Source organism: Gossypium hirsutum, chromosome A07 (assembly GCF_007990345.1).
Source record: "Gossypium hirsutum isolate 1008001.06 chromosome A07, Gossypium_hirsutum_v2.1, whole genome shotgun sequence".
Taxonomy (NCBI): domain Eukaryota; kingdom Viridiplantae; phylum Streptophyta; class Magnoliopsida; order Malvales; family Malvaceae; genus Gossypium; species Gossypium hirsutum.
The window spans coordinates 3,289,527-3,305,792 of record NC_053430.1 but is presented as its reverse complement, the minus strand read 5'-3'; the positions used below and the strand labels follow the sequence as shown (position 1 = coordinate 3,305,792).

General features: G+C 36.6%; 3 protein-coding genes across 4 annotated transcripts; all 3 read left to right on the top strand.

Annotated features, from left to right (window-relative positions):
- Nucleotides 1-474: 474 nt before the first annotated feature.
- LOC121202911 (probable CCR4-associated factor 1 homolog 7) lies at nucleotides 475-2,145 on the top strand. 2 transcript variants are annotated; one of them, XM_041117203.1, is made up of 2 exons: nucleotides 475-941; nucleotides 1,099-2,145. In XM_041117203.1, exon 2 carries the CDS (start codon nucleotides 1,192-1,194, stop codon nucleotides 2,014-2,016), a length of 825 nt encoding a protein of 274 aa, XP_040973137.1. In that variant the 5' UTR covers nucleotides 475-941; nucleotides 1,099-1,191; the 3' UTR covers nucleotides 2,017-2,145. The 2 variants fall into 2 exon arrangements, with proteins under 2 accessions (XP_040973137.1, XP_040973138.1); XM_041117204.1 differs by having other exon boundaries at nucleotides 511-941; nucleotides 1,188-2,145.
- A 177-nt stretch (nucleotides 2,146-2,322) lies between these two features.
- LOC107900479 (uncharacterized) lies at nucleotides 2,323-4,873 on the top strand. The gene is made up of 3 exons (XM_016826090.2): nucleotides 2,323-2,399; nucleotides 2,568-2,676; nucleotides 4,180-4,873. The coding sequence occupies exons 1-3, from the start codon at nucleotides 2,323-2,325 to the stop codon at nucleotides 4,354-4,356; spliced, it is 363 nt and encodes a 120-aa protein (XP_016681579.2). The 3' UTR covers nucleotides 4,357-4,873.
- A 2,567-nt stretch (nucleotides 4,874-7,440) lies between these two features.
- Nucleotides 7,441-16,077, top strand: LOC107900480 (FIP1[V]-like protein). Its single transcript, XM_041117201.1, has 9 exons — nucleotides 7,441-8,404; nucleotides 9,774-10,024; nucleotides 10,275-10,401; nucleotides 10,481-10,549; nucleotides 10,676-10,813; nucleotides 11,082-11,183; nucleotides 11,286-11,626; nucleotides 12,443-14,066; nucleotides 15,289-16,077. Exons 1-9 carry the CDS (start codon nucleotides 7,583-7,585, stop codon nucleotides 15,835-15,837), a joined length of 4,023 nt encoding a protein of 1,340 aa, XP_040973135.1. The 5' UTR covers nucleotides 7,441-7,582; the 3' UTR covers nucleotides 15,838-16,077.
- Nucleotides 16,078-16,266: the final 189 nt, after the last annotated feature.

The following is a 16,266-nucleotide window of genomic DNA, read 5'->3' as shown; positions in this document are numbered from 1 at the left end:
AAATTTAAATTATAAAAAAACTATATTTAAAATTATATTATTAAATTTTAAACATCTCACTTTATTTTAAACAAAGATGATCAAATTTTCAAGAATTTAAAGGTGGGCGAGAAAAGACTAGACGAGTGAGTTATTGCATGTGATGGGTGATGGGTGATGGGTGATGGGTGATGGGTGATGGGTGTCTTTAGGGATTTTCCCAATATATTTCCTTGAGATTGTGTGGGTCTTAAGGATGCAATGATTAGTTGAAAGCATGACATTCGGGCCAAACTTGTTGAGTTTGGCCTGCAAGGTCAAGGCTTGACAAGCTCAGACTCCAAAATCGAAGTGGCATGAGGATTATATCACCATAGTTTAGGTCGGATAGTCGAATTGGACCTTGTAGGATTGGACCTTCCATATAGTATACCACCATATAACAAAAATAAACATAAAATAATAATAAATAATATCCATAAACAATCCAAAAACATAATGCAATATAAATAAATAAATAAAAACCGAAACGATACAATGGCGGAAGGTGAAAGCAACAGAGGAGGCAAGTGAAAAAAGTATATTGGTATAAAAGCTTCGTCATATAAAGCGCCTGGTCTTTCTCTCTTCTCTCACTTCATGATTTTATCTCTTCAATGTTGATGCTGTTACAATGTGAAGCACAGGGAGGCTTTTGGATAAAAGCTTTCTTTATCTTCTTCATCCCATAAAATTCCATTTTTGTTAAAAAAAAAAAAAGAAGAAAGGAAAACTTATACGCCCCCAAAATTTCAATTTGTCATTTTCTTTAAGAAAACCAAAAAAAGAAAAAATATCATAAAAAAGAATCCATAAACCCTCCTCCTACCGTCATTCATTTCATCTTTCTAAAGCCCCTACAGATTTCGATTCGAATCTCATTTTTATATATTTTTTTGCCCTCAGCTGCAACGTTTTCCAGGGTAAGATCTCATGTTCTTTACCTTCATTGTCCATTTTTTTCTTTCTATTTTTTTTGAAATTTGAAGGCTTTGATTGGATTTTCAAGATATGGGTTACTGTTATCTGTTGATAAGGAGAAATGCGTACTTAAATGGTTTTTTATGTTGTTATTTGCAGATTCTGGAGAATTGGTTTTTTGTTTCCCTTTATATAGTTGTTCTAGAAATCAAAGCTTTGTTACTTTTTTTTTTTCTTTTTTTCCGAAGGAAGATGTCGATTTTGCCGAAAAGTGAATCAATTCACATAAGGGAAGTTTGGGACGAGAATTTGAATTGTGAATTCGAGTTAATTCGAGATATTGTGGATGATTACCCCTTCATTGCTATGGACACTGAGTTCCCGGGCATTGTTCTACGCCCAATAGGCAATTTCAAGAGCAGTTTTGATTACAATTACCAAACCTTGAAAGCAAATGTTGATCTTTTGAAACTGATTCAGTTGGGTCTTACTTTCTCTGATGCCAAAGGGAATTTGCCTACTTGTGGAACTGATAAATACTGTGTTTGGCAATTCAATTTCCGCGAATTCGATCCTAATGAGGATGTCTATGCTAATGACTCCATTGAGCTTTTGTCTCAAAGTGGCATTGATTTTCAGAAGAACAAAGAAAAGGGCATTAGTTCTCATGACTTCAGTGAATTGTTAATGTCATCTGGGATTGTTTTGAATGATAATGTGCATTGGGTGACTTTTCATAGCGGCTACGATTTTGGGTATTTGCTTAAGTTGCTCACTTGCAAGAATCTTCCTGAAACACAGACAGGGTTCTTTAGTTTGATTAAGATTTATTTCCCGACTCTATATGATATCAAGCATCTGATGAAGTTTTGCAATAGCCTACATGGTGGGTTGAACAAGCTTGCAGAGCTGTTAGAAGTGGAGAGGATTGGTATTTGTCACCAAGCTGGTTCAGATAGTTTGCTTACTTGTTGTACATTCATGAAACTGAAAGAAAATTTCTTTAGTGGTTTGGCCGAGAAATATGCTGGTGTGTTATATGGTCTTGGTGTTGAGAATGGACAGAATACTCTCTAATAAATCAAAGAAAACTTCTTTAGTTGGTCGACTGAGAGATATGCTGGTTTGTTATATGGTCTTGGTCGTTCAGAATTGACAGAATACTTCTTAAATATCAAAGAATTATGAAATAAAAGCTGTTTGTTAGACTTTGTGTTCCATTTGCAATCTACTTATAATATCTCGTATCTTATCATCAGCCTGTTTTACACATCTTACTGCACGGATATCATTGATCATTTCATTGAACTGTTATACTTGCTTTGCGCTTGTTGGTTATCAAAGAATGTTAAATGCATATGAGTGGAGGGAGAGGGTGGAGGGATGGTAATAGAAATGTTTCACAATGGCCAGCCAAAGGATGAGGCCCTTTTCCCCCTGGAGATTTTCAGTATAAAATTGTAAGCATGCTTTCCAAAATCATGATAATAAATAGATAGAGAGATAATTTTCATGGTAGTTTTGAACTATTGATATGTTTTTGTTTCACTCCTACTAAGCTTTAATCAAACCTCTGACATTTTAGCAAGTTTCATTCCTTTCATTGTAAATATTTCGAAGTGTCTCAGTTCAACAGCCACAATTCAGTGTTGCCAAGGAGCCATTGTAAGATTTGATTCCACAACATTGCCATTTGCAGAGCAGAAGCTCTATCAGGATTGTAGAATGCAGACTGAGGTAAGCTATTGCCTATCGTTGATCAACATGATTAAGAAGAATAAACTGTAAGATTCATTGATCATCATTCTGTTCCTATTGTAATGGGAGGTGAGAAGAGGGGGATGATGAGAAAGGATACATGTATATATATATCATTTTTGCTGTGCCCTTGGCATGTTGTTTATTACTCTAGAAAATTCATTTGAGAAGAGGGAATCAAGAACTGGCCACAGCCTTTACTTTGTTTCCTGTGTTTCCCATCAATACTATGCTGTCTACACTACATAAGCAATGGCTTACTAGCCTCTTAAACCAATCACCCCATTGTTCCTTTTTTTCTCATCAAAAACTTCCTAGAACATGTAAAAACATCATTATTTTCTACATACAGGTTCTTATTTGTTCAATATCAAGAACTTATCCATATTACTTTTAGAGTATCCTATGAAAGAGAACATCGTCAAAGAAAATATGATAAGCCTGATGCCCATGCAGCCCCTACAATGCTAAAGTCTGGCTTCAGACTTCAGATGCCTTCACATTTACTTCCCTTATATAGGTTAGCAATTCATTAAGAGGTTCAGGGTCTTCTGAAATCCAATGCCTCAACCTTTGCCTTAAGTTTCTATTCCATGTCCATGTCCTGCAGCTTTTTCTGCGTTCTCTCATCATTCATTACCATCTCCCATGGATTCCAACACCTTTAGTTGTTTTTCCTTTAATTCTTTGATTTTCAGTTGTAATTTATGTGTGCAGTCCATTTTTTCTGTTTTAACTGAAGTTTTATTATTATTTTTCCTTTTCTGAAGCTGCATTTTCTTCCCCTCTAGAAATGTATAAATATAGTTAGAAATAGAAAGTTAACACCTCATAAACCAGCAAATAAAGACAAATAAAATAAGATTGATTGCAGTGATGCCTTATGAGTGAGTGCATGATATTACAGTGTCCTTAAACCTGGGTTTTGGCAACACTTTAATATCTTTTATCATGGTTTGAGCCACACGAAAATGAAACTAAAATCTCATTTTATGACACTTTCGTGTGGCAGTTCGATTTTAATACAATTTCAACCATGAAATATCTCTCGGATCAGATGAAGTATTATTAGTTTATTATTGTCATTATTCTTAGATTTCTACATGTGTATATCTTTTCTATTAAATGTATGCGTATTGGTGATGACATCTTACTCCATATACTTGCCAAATTTGTGGAGCTGATCAAGAGACTGTGCTTCATGCCTTGCGTAATTGCCAAGTTGCCAGAGCAGTTTGGTTAAATCTTGTTTCTACTGCTGCAAAACAAAATTTCTGTTCTTCGAGTTTAAATGATTGGTTGTTGGATGATATTGATAATAATTCTGGACGGTTTGTTAATTCTATACCCTGGGGAACTTTATTTACTATTACATACTGGCGGATATGGAAGCAGCGTAATCAAGTCATTTTTTAGGATGATTCTTGTAGTGTTGATGAGTTGTTGAAACACTGCTCAAGTTGGGCTATGAATGTGACGCAGGTCTATCATCTGAATTCTCCACAGCAGAATGGTAATGATTCTTCCAAGAGATGGAGTTTACCTCCCCCAGGATGGGTCGAACTCAACACAGACGGAGCGGTTGCCTTGAACCATTCTTGGGCAGCAGCTGGTGGGGTTGCTAAGAGACGACCATGGAAATTGGCTACTTGGATATAGTAGAATGTTTGTTCAGGTTCTGTTTTGCAAACTGAGTTGCTGGCGGTATGATATGGTTTAAAACTAGCTTGGCAGCGAGGATACAAGAAGATCATCATTGTCAGAGTGACTCTGAGATGGTGGTGCAGCTTATATCGGATAGCTCAATGGATCCTCACTCGATTACTCTTGTTCGCAATATTCAAGAACTTCATCAATGCAGGTGAGAAGTTAAATTCGCGAAGATTTCGAGAGATGCAAATAGAGTAGTTGATTTTATTGCTAAGCTTCATATTAGAAGGGACACTGCAGTGCATTGCTTTGAGAGGCCGATTCCTAGTGTCTGTTACTTAATAATGATGTTTTGCTTGCTTAATAAGACTATCAAAATAAGGTTTACTAAATGTTATAAAATTATTTAAACCCTCTCTCACACACAAATCAGGATTATAACTTTTTGGTTGACAAAGAACGAAATAAACCAAGTGCACATACAGCTAATAATTCTGGTTAAATTCTATTATTAGTCCCTTTTCTTTTAAGTTGTGGATTTAGTCCCTATACTTTTTGAATTGGTCAAGTTTAGTTCATGTATTTTTTTAATTTTAAAATTTTAGTCTTAATCAAAACATTAGTAGTTAGATCCCTTTGTTTAAGTTCAACTGCTAGTTATATACTATATAGATTTAGTCCATATTTTCAATTCGATCATTCTGGGTAAAACGACTTCTCCAGTCTCTCTCAATTTTGAAATTGAACAAATTGGTCCCTCTAAAAAGATCAGAGTAATTTAATCTTTGTCAATTTCAAAAGTGAGCAACTAATAAAAATTAATTATGATGTTAATATTTTTTATCAATTGTATACAATTTTGATTGGTATAATAACAAATTTCTCCTTCAAAGTTACACACCTTTTCAAGTTGTGATTCTGCCAATAATGCTTGGAGTTCTACTAACAATGGTGTCTTCACTCTTAAAAGTGCATGATGGTCTCCAAGTGAATATCACCAATTTAGAAACGGAATTAGATGTTAATTAACCACTATCTCCCCACCCCCGTTTTGACTTTCCTTGAGGGAACTAATGCCAATAAATTTTACCCCATTTTTCAGTGTTGCCAATTCCTTCAATGTCTAAAAACAGTCTAAAAACAAAGATTTTAATCGAAACAAACAATCATGGAGCAACGAAAATGCTTTGTTAACGGATTCCACCCGGATCATCTTCTTTACACATTTTTAATGTACCCCTTTTTCTTTTTCTTTTTTTTGCTTTCATATACCATTGAGTTTGGTTGCCGGAAACTTGCTACTGTCCAAAAACCAAAGGATGATGGTTTAATGAACTGCTTAAATTCGATTGATGGCTCAATTGAATGTTGTTTTCGATTGATGACTTAATTAATTATTGAATTATTTTTAAAGTTTTCTTCACATGATAAGCCGCAAAGGAAAATTGACCATCTATTAGGAGGGGCGGCTTAAGTGAGTTATATAAGGTAGAGTTTTTAACCAATTATTGGCTATTTAGACCATAAATCCTTAAAGCTTTATTCAACTTTTCAATTAAGTCTCTTTTGTTTTAATTTCCAGAATTTTAGTAACGTGCGACCTATTAGGCTCTCAATTATGTAGGAAATAAATATAATTCATTTCAATTAAAAATAATTATACCTGCAAAGGGAGATCTAGCAACGAATTACGGTCCCCAATTATTGGAAAAAGTCAACATTCCTTTTTGATGAAACATTTCATTCTTCAATATTTTTATATAAATTCAATCCTTTCATCCTACATTTCAAATAAGCTAAAAGCACGGCATCATGTCTACCTTCATTTATTTATATCAGTCTTTGATTAATTGCTTGGGCCAAGGACTTTTGATCAAGAGCATTTAAGATATATTTCCTCATACCATTTGAGATGATTGATTTTTTTTTACCTCTCCACCACCTTTGTATGATTTATGTCATACTTAAAACATCTTATCTTAAACATTTGTTCGTATGAACTCGTTTTGCGATACATTAAGATAACATAGAAATGAAAGTTAATGTCATAGGTTTGAGAATTATTTGGACTACTAACATACAAGAGTATGTTCACAGATACTTAACTGAAATACCAAATGGAACTCTTATAGTGAGTCATCTTCAGTGTATTTGTTCTTGTAACAAGCACCTACATATTGTCCTCAAGTATCCTATACTTTAATTTATGAGACCAATTGGGTACATGGACACTTAACATGTGCCTACCTTTGAGTAGTGTTGATGTCTTGTCTGGACAACAAAATGACTAAAAACAAATTAAGAATAATGACTTTGATGCATAGGTGTCTCATAATTGTATCTCCTTAAAATTATTTACAAATTTTTGTGTGTTCTACGAAGCTTATTTATACAAGTGATTGGTCGAGATGTGTATCTTAAGTTTGATAGGAATGTGCCTCCAACTTCCTTTTTTTTTTTGTCATCCGACTATCATTGGGTGCTTTTATTGGATTTTGACAACTATTTGTTATCCACTCATCTCGTGTCATTTGTGGGATTTAGACTTTTTGGTCAATCTTTGGACTCTCAACATAATAGTCAATACAAATTCTGTTTTTTAATTGATACCAAGTAGTTTGAGTTTATTTTAATAAAGCATTCAATATATTTCGATTTGTTTGGTCAATATTAACTTATATTGATATGTATAAGCACTTATCAATTGGTACAAGATTTTAATTTTTTTTATCTTTAACTTTTTTTTATATAATTACATTTAAAAATAACTTTAGTTATTTAATTAAATTATTAAACTTAATTAATAATTTTAAAATTTATATTTATATATAAATATGTATGTAATTAAGGTATAATTATATATAATTTATATAAAATATTTAGAAAATATGGAAAAAAGAAATATAAAAATTAGATTAATAACAGAAACTTAAAACTGGATAAAAAAAATCTTAGAATTAAATGGACCGTTACCAAAAATTTAAATAAAAAAATAAAGATAAAATAAAATCAGATTAAAAATTAACTGAAATTTTGAAAAAGTGATATGAAATATATAAAAACGAGATTAAAAATTGAATATAATTTGATCAAAAAGGCAAATGTAATTTACTCTAAACTTAATGCCGATGTCTCTAAACGAAACAAATAGATCATAAAATCAAAACCCTTTCCCCTAACTCTCTCTTCCTCTTTGTCTCTCGCCCCCTTTTTTTCTTCTCTCAGAGGAATTCCGATGGAAGACGACGATGAGTTCGGAGATCTATACACCGACGTTCTCAAGCCTTTCTCTTCCGCTGCTCCGCCACCGCTTCAGCCTTCTACACCCACCCATTTCCACCGTCCGATTGATTCCAATCCTCAATCTCAGGGTGGCGACGACGATGATATCCTCTTCGGGCCCTCACGTTCGATTCCGGACACTCAAAACCTAGCGCCGTTGAAGTTTCATCCTGTTCTTCCTCCTGCTGTTGCCGCTGCAGCAGCTCTGGGTTCGATCCCTAATTCAGCTCCTGAACCAATGGTTTTGGATTCTGGAAAAGAGGTTGTATTTGATATTGAAGAAGGGGGTAGTAAAGAGATTGAGGACTCAGGCTTAGATGACCCGATAATCCCGGGTTTAACCGATTCGGTTCGCCAGGAAGATTCTGGAAGGAACGATGACGGAGGCGATGGTGGACTTAGAGGCAGCGGCCAAGTGGAAGCGGAAGCGGACGGAGAAGGGGATGATTGGGATAGTGACAGTGACGATGATCTACAGATAGTGTTAAACGACAACAACCACGGGCCTATGGCTATGGAAAGAGGAGTGATTGGGGAAGATGACGACGATGACGAAGATGGGGACCCGCTTGTGATAGTGGCTGATGCAGATGCAAACCAAGGGATGGAGGAGCAGGACTGGGGTGAAGAAGGAGGGCAGACTGCTGATGGGGATAGGAAAGAAGGGGGAGAAGTAGGGAAGGTTAGCACTGCTGGCAGTGGAGGAGGGGGCGTGGTTGCACCAAAAATTGGGTACAGCAGTCATGGTTTCCATCCGTTTCATTCTCAGTTTAAGGTCAGTGTGTTATCATGTTGATGCTGCTGTTGCTGAACTAAACAATATGGAAATCTTTAGAAAAAAATTGGGTTTTTGTTTGTCATGTGCCCCAATCATTTGATGAATGATGAGGATTTCTTTAGTGATTGGTTTGGAAACTTTGTACAGAACCGAATGATAAATAAAAGTCATATTTTAAAAATAAAAATCTGTGGCCAAGTGGCAAGGTTTTGGGTGGAAATTATATTTCGATGTTTTTTGCTTTGATATCATGTTTGAATATTGAAGATTCTAAATTGCAGTCAGAAATCATTATGTTCATCCACGAACTGAGCCTTCATCTTTTGGCCAGCCTTTGATGGCACTTGTGGTAGGCTCAAAAGCATGAGCTTTACTTGAAATCTCACTGATTTCAAGGGGCAAATTTTCCGTGAACTGTTGACTAATGCAACACTGACTTTTAGGTTGTAAGAAAGGGTGATATGAACCGGCAATCCCTGATCCTAAACATCACGTGATAGTTAAAAAAAATGTTTTGGTCATTACTTTTGATTTTCAAATGTTCTGTTGCTCATTAGTTAATGGTTTCAATAGCAAAACCTTTGTGGACTTGCTACTAAACTACAAATACAGTTAATGCATTTGTTGGCATACTTTCTGAAGATATATCTATCTTTTGCTTGTCTTCTAAGCCAATAATTCTTGGTAGCAGCTGTTGAAAATGAACAGTTATGGTCAGAACACTTTTTATTTATAACTTTGTCAAGTAATTTTTGCTCAAAAGCAAATTAGATGCTTCTGAAAAGTAAAAGTGTCAAAAACCTGTTGATAAAAGAGATGTAACTATAGGGGATAACATTATAGTTGAGGGCATGATGGTTCTGTTTCTTGAAATGTAAGCTAGATCAATGACGAACGTTCGATGAAATTTTTTCTTTTCATACTTGTTCCAAACTAGTTTCAAATAGAAGTTGATTTGACTTACCTAACCTTTGTCATTGGGCATAAATGTCAAGTTATTTACAGCTTGAGATTCTTATTATAATTGATATTTTGGTTTCAGTGTATGTGCCCTTTGCTTTTTGTTTGTATATCTTGTCGTGCTTGCTATAAAGAGATTCTGGTTTAGCAATCTATTTACAATAAAATTAGCGTTTGGTTACATGATGCTATTGTTGGTATTTTTCTTGAATGTGTTATTGAATGGAAAGTTTATAGCAATCTCTTTTACATGTCAAGGTTCTGATCATCTGTTGTGTACTGCACTTTTTATAGTAGACTGAAAAAAAAATTGCTGGATGATAACCACATTTCTTTTTTATGGGTTTATGCTATTTTTTAACTATAGTCCTGATTGGTGATGTGATCTATTTTCTGCTTCATGCAGTATGTAAGACCTGGTGCAGCACCAATGCCTGGAGCCACTGCCGGTGGTCCTGGAGGAGCTCCAGGTCAGGTTCGTCCAGGTATGAGTGCTATGGTTGGTCGTGGTAGAGGTGATTGGAGGCCATCTGGAATGAAAGCTGGTCCTTCTATGCAAAAAGGTTTCCATCCTAATTTCGGAATGCCTGGTTGGGGTAACAATACGGCAGGGCGAGGTTTTGGTGGCGGACTGGATTTCACACTTCCTTCTCACAAGTAATTACTCATTTTTCTAAAACTATGTTATTATTTATCATTAGTTGTAGTGTAAATTTTATGCATTGTATACTAAATCCATTTAATTTTGGCTTGTAGAAGCTGAATATGGAGATAAATTGCTTATTGCAGGATAATTTTGTCTTCTGCCAGAATTTGTTGTATTTCATTCTTCAAATATCATTTGCAAACTCTTTAAATTCTTTGCTTGTTTTGCCTGACAATTTTTTTATTCCCTATGTGAATCCAGGACAATATTTGATGTTGACATTGACAGTTTTGAAGAAAAGTCGTGGAAATATCCTGGTGTTGATCTTTCAGACTTCTTTAATTTCGGTCTAAATGAGGAGAGCTGGAAAGATTATTGCAAACAACTGGTAATTACTACAGTGATTCTTTATATTTAATTCTTGTGGGAACTAAGATCTTGGAATATTGAATGTTGAAATCTTGTAGGAACAACGTCGCTTGGAGACAACCATGCAAAGCAAGATTCGTGTTTATGAAAGTGGGCGAACAGAGCAGGTAATTAGGTGCTTATGCATATCTGAAAAAGTGTTTCCCTTTGATTGTTGAGTATTTGGATTAACGCCATGATTTCTGCTGTTCTGCTATTGCTAATAAGGGTAAAATTGTCTTGGTTTCTTCTAGGATTATGATCCAGATTTGCCTCCAGAATTGGCAGCAGCAACTGGGCAAGAGATTTCAGTTGATACTGCTAATCTTGGAAGGTCAAATGGTGGACAAAATGACTTGACAAAAGGAACTGCCCGAGTGCGACCACCTCTAGTAAGCTTCAGTTACCTGCTCCACAGTAGATATGCTATAATTTAAAAGTCATCTCTTAGATGTCCGGTCTTCTACCATGCTTTTATTTTCTCCTTAAATACTTGTACTAAGTCTTATGATATGTGCTAGATCTTTGTCTATTTCTTCTCTTCTATTGCTAGTCCAATATTTATCTTCCTAGGAATGTAATTAACAGTTCCATTTATTATAGACCTTTGTGCTATTCCATTTATCTGTTTGAGAACTTAATTTTTATTTACTGTACCAGCCAACTGGTAGAGCAATACAGGTCGAGGGAGGTTCTGGGGAACGCCTTCCCTCCATTGATACTCGGCCACCTCGTATCCGTGATTCAGATGCAATTATTGAGGTTAACAGTGAAACCTTGTTTCAATTGCACTTACTCCAAGTCTTATTTTGCATCTATGTGCTGCTTTTGCCAAAAAAAATTAACTCTTAATTGTGTATACAGATTGTTTGTCAGGATACTCTAGACGATGATTCCTCCACTGGCAATACTGTTGAAGACCGAACAGAAAATAATATGCCAAGGGAGGATCTTAGAGGAGATCTTGCATCTGAAGCTGCTATTGTGCATGAAGATACTGAATATGTTAATGGTTTTCCAGATGCTTATAGCAGTCGAAAGAGGGAGCTAGTTGAAAGAACAATGAACTCTGTTCGGACTAATGTTCCTGAAGATGATAGCATTTTGCCCATATGTGGGGAAACATCACGCTCATATGGTCCTGGATTTAGGAGCCAGAGTCCAATGTATCATAATGGAAACTTCGGCAGTCCTCGTGATGAGAGGTATTAATCTTTTATTAATTTATTGTCATTTCATTTGGCTTAATAATATTAGATAATAATCTATTGTGTTGCTTTTTTGTGATTCTGCACTGCTTCACGTAGCATGATGTTGTCTGCTTCAAACATGACCTGACATGTGCTTAGTTCTGGTTCTGTTCTAATTTGTTTACTTTTCTGTTTGCATAATTCATGTGGAAAAATGTAAGCAAGATATAGTTGGGATAAACTGATTATTCATTACAATGGAATGGATAAGTTGCTATGTTAATTGTTAAGAAGTACGCCTAAACCTTCTTTCTCATGCCCTGAGAAGCTATGGATGAACTTGATGGATGTTGCGATTTATCAAAAATGATGATGGGTTAGTTTTTATTTATCTGAAGGGAAATGGAAAATAAATGGGAATCAAAATGTCTATAACGTAAACTGATGTCATTGTGGAATCAAAATTGTCCTATGTAAACTGATATCATTGTGCGGTTTTCATCATAGTTGGTTTTCTTTAAGCAGACACGTTACTCTCTAGAATGTTGTGCTGTGATGGGAAATTATTTGCGTTGATGTTATCACTGACTCTTTCTTGTTTGCTAATGAGCCGATTACATGGTTGAATTCCATGCCTTCATAATCAATCTAATAATTTGGAAGTGAGAGATAGAAGCTGGTGTGAAAGGCTGCATTTGACTTTTAGCAAGGATTTCTTCATTGTCTTTGTTTAGTTTTATGGTTTCCATTAGCTTGAAGTCTTAGTTTGTTAGTTAGGTGGTCATGCTACATATGCATGGATAAGTGCCACTAACTCTCTTCTTCATGCAGGCATAGGCAGGGAAGAGCACGTGAGAGATCCCCTCACATGACACCTAGTCGAGGTAAATGGGACAAGTTAAGTGATACCCATTCCCATGAGGAGGAATCTGTTGAAAGCATGGGTCACAAATTTCCTCTCCCCGTTAAGGATGACGTTGATGATGAGCTTGAGCCAGCTGATAGAAGCCCTGTTACAGAAAAGGATGAGCAGATAAATGACCCCCGTAAAGATGAGAGTCCACATGATCCTAAGAAAAATGAAGAAGTAAGTTCTCAAGTAGAGCAACAGAAGCTTCAAGAACTAGAAGGTGGTGAGGACTTCATGGCTGCAAGAATCAGTGAAAATAGCGAAGCAAGATCTGGCAGCAGCAGAGATGATCAGAAATGGCGAGATGGTGCTGATGATGAAGTTGTTCAAGGTGGACGTTCTTCTCGCATCCCGATTGTCAAGAAGCATATGGATGAACATGATCAGAATTTCCGGAGAAAAGATCGTGATGCGAGATGTGAGTTTGAAAGAAGCGAGATTGTAGGTAAACCAGGAGAAGATTCTTACCCTGTTAGAGACTACGACACTAGCTCACCACATAGTTTGCACATCAAAACGGAGGGTTTGGATAGGCGAAGGGAGAGCGACAATATTGATGTTACATGGCAACAGAGAGAAGATGATTTTTACAGCAAAAAAAGTAGAACTGAGGACATGAGGAAGAGAGAGCGTGATGAAATGGGTTCTAGGAACAGGGCTAAGGTCCGAGAAAGTGAGAGGAGTGACAGAGATGATTATCCACATTCTAGAAAACAGTTGGATAATGGCATTTATAAAGTTCATCATGATAAGGATGCCAGTGCAAGACATAGGGAAAGAGATGATAATTTGAAGAGTAGGTATGAAGCAGCAGATGATTACCACAGCAAAAGAAGGAAAGATGAGGAGTATGTCAGGAGAGACATCGCAGACAAAGAGGAGACCTTGCATGGAAACAGAGAATCCAGCAGCAGTCGCAGAAAGCGAGAAAGGGATGAAATTTTAGACCCGCGTAAGAGAGTTGAGCAACAAAGAATTAGAGACACTTTTGATCATCATTCAGTTCGGCACAAAGACGAGATTTGGTTGCATAGAGAGAGGGTTGAGAGGCAGCGGGAGAGGGATGACTGGAATAGGCTAAAACAATCGCATGATGAAAGTTTATCAAAACGGGAGAGAGAAGAAGGACGAGGTCCAGTGAGGAGTGGACGTGGTTCAGAAGACAAAGCATGGGTTGGCCATAACAGGGCAAAGGATGAACATAAAGTTTCTGGAAAAGAATACCAACTCAAAGAGACAGCGCGCCACAGTGAGCTGGTGAAGAGAAGGGATCGGAATGATGATGAAAGTTTCTCACGTCATAGGGGACGTGAAGATTCGAATGCACGTGGACACCAATTTAGCAATGATGAGAGAAAATCCAGGCAGGAAAGGTCAAGCACTCGGAGTGACCAAGTTGTCAATGCTTCAGATAGCCAAAGGGGGCATGAGAAGAAACATAAAGAAAACACTAGGAAGAATAGAGAATCGGAAGGTGGAGATCCAATCAGTTTGGGCTCTGCCAAGAGAAACCAGGAAGATTTAAGTGGTCACTACAATGAAACGGTATGTTTCATAGACTCTAGGAGATAATGGTTCTTTAATAAGGAGAAAAATACCACGGTAATTTTCTCAGAATGAGCCAATACATGTGCATACTTATATATGAAGATAATCTTCTATTGAAGTTGATTCAGTTTCTTCAAAATTAGAGATTCTGGTTTTGATTACTTGATTGTGATGTCTTTAAAGCATTTTAAAATCAGTATACACATGCATGCATATCTGTTAAGAGTTTGGAGAACTGTGTTGTTGGCTGCTCACTTCTTGTGTCCCAGATATTTACCTTAGATTGAGAGTAATTTAAAAGTTAAAACTCCATAATTCATGAATCTTTTCTGCTAGGAATACGATTCGTCATTAAGGTAGGTACCGTTTCAGGAGCAGTGCCCCCTTCCCCAGCTTCTCAAATTCTGGTCCTATTCATGTTCTGGTGATTTACTGTGTAGTGTTTGGCCTCTCTTTGATAGCTTATTGTCTATTTTCTTATAATGCCCCAAGCAGAACACATCATTCCATCTGAATTCCTATGATCATGCAATCAGTTTGGGCAGCAATTTCAGCATGCAATGTTTATAATATACTGCTATTTATAAAGCTTGGCGCATTGGACGTGAATTTTTCTGTTCATTGATTAGCAACTTCTCTTTGCCATAGTATTTGGCTGTCACCGCTTGTCATTTTTGAGGCTTGCTAAGTGATTTCTGTGGTTCTGCTGTTTGGCTATGAATTTTATAATCTATTTAGTTGCATTAAGGCTTTGTTTGGAATTAGGGAGGGGGATGGGAGAAGACCTTCCAACTTTTCATTTCTTAAAACCCTCCAGATAAAGGGGATTTTGAGGGGAAGGATTCCTCGGTAAATCTCCTTCTACTGTATAAACAAATTTACTCTTCTTTTAACATTTCATTTTATTATGTAAAGGTTTCACTTTTTGAAAGAAAATGGTAAGTTATCATTGACAATAAGCTTGATTTTGGGTACATGATTTAAATCGAAGCACTTTGGTTTTTAGACTTTTCCTGTGCCATCATAAATACATTGTATTCAATTGCATTTTTTAGTAGGTTGTTAACCATGGCGTCCCTTCTCAATTAAATGATGGAATTGCCATGCTGCATAACGCATCTATTTACATTGTTTTTTTGACCATCTGTTAACTTTGTTGTTATAATAACGGGTATAATTGTTTTGTGTCATTATTATTATTACATTTTTGCTTGGTTAGGGTTTGAGAAGTGTTGAGAAGAACGAGAATCCTGTTCATTATAACTCTTCCAAAAAACACAGAGACGATCCTTCTTCAGATGATGAACAGCAAGAGTCAAAACGGGGGCGCTCCAAATTGGAACGTTGGACAAGCCATAAGGAAAGGGATTACAGTATCAATAGCAAGTCATCTGCTTCCTCAAAGTTCAAGGAGATTGAGAAGATTGATAATGTGGATGCTGCAGAATCAAACAAAACTCTAGATGAACCTGGTAAATTGGTCGAGCCTGCTGAGAACCATCACCCTTTGTCTGACAATAAAACTGCTGGTGCGCCAGAGACCAAGGAGACCGATACAAGGCCATTGGACGACCGGCATCTTGACACTGTCGAGAAACTGAAGAAGCGAAGTGAGAGATTCAAACTTCCAATGCCCAAGGAAAAAGATGCCGTGGCAATAAAGAAAATGGAGAGCGAGGCATTGCCTTCAGCCAAGAATGAAACTCCTGCAGATTCCGAAGTTAAGCCGGAGAGACCAATCCGAAAACGAAGGTGGATCAGCAAGTAATAGTGGAATAAGGAAGCCCACATTGTTGCTGTGCTGCAAGGTCTTTAATTATTGGACCCCAAAGGTCCTGCCATAAGGGTTCCTGAAATGTTCATGTACTATTAATACGTTCATATCACGTATGAGATTGTAACGGTGCCCGCCGCCATGTACTTTTTTCTCTCAATACTACGTGTATATACTAGAGAATGTAACATTGAATTAGTCATAAGTGGTTGCACATTTTCCATTTATTGTTAATTTGGGATGTATTGATCAGAGTTGGTGACAGGGTCCTTTTGGGCCTATGTAGAAGTTGACGGCAACAGAGCAGGAACTTGTTTTCTTTGCCTACACCATTGGTGCTAACCAGCAAGTAGATGAGATACTTTGCTTTTGCCATGGCTATAGAGAAAGGTGGGATGGATGAGAGAGCTTGGCTCCTTTATT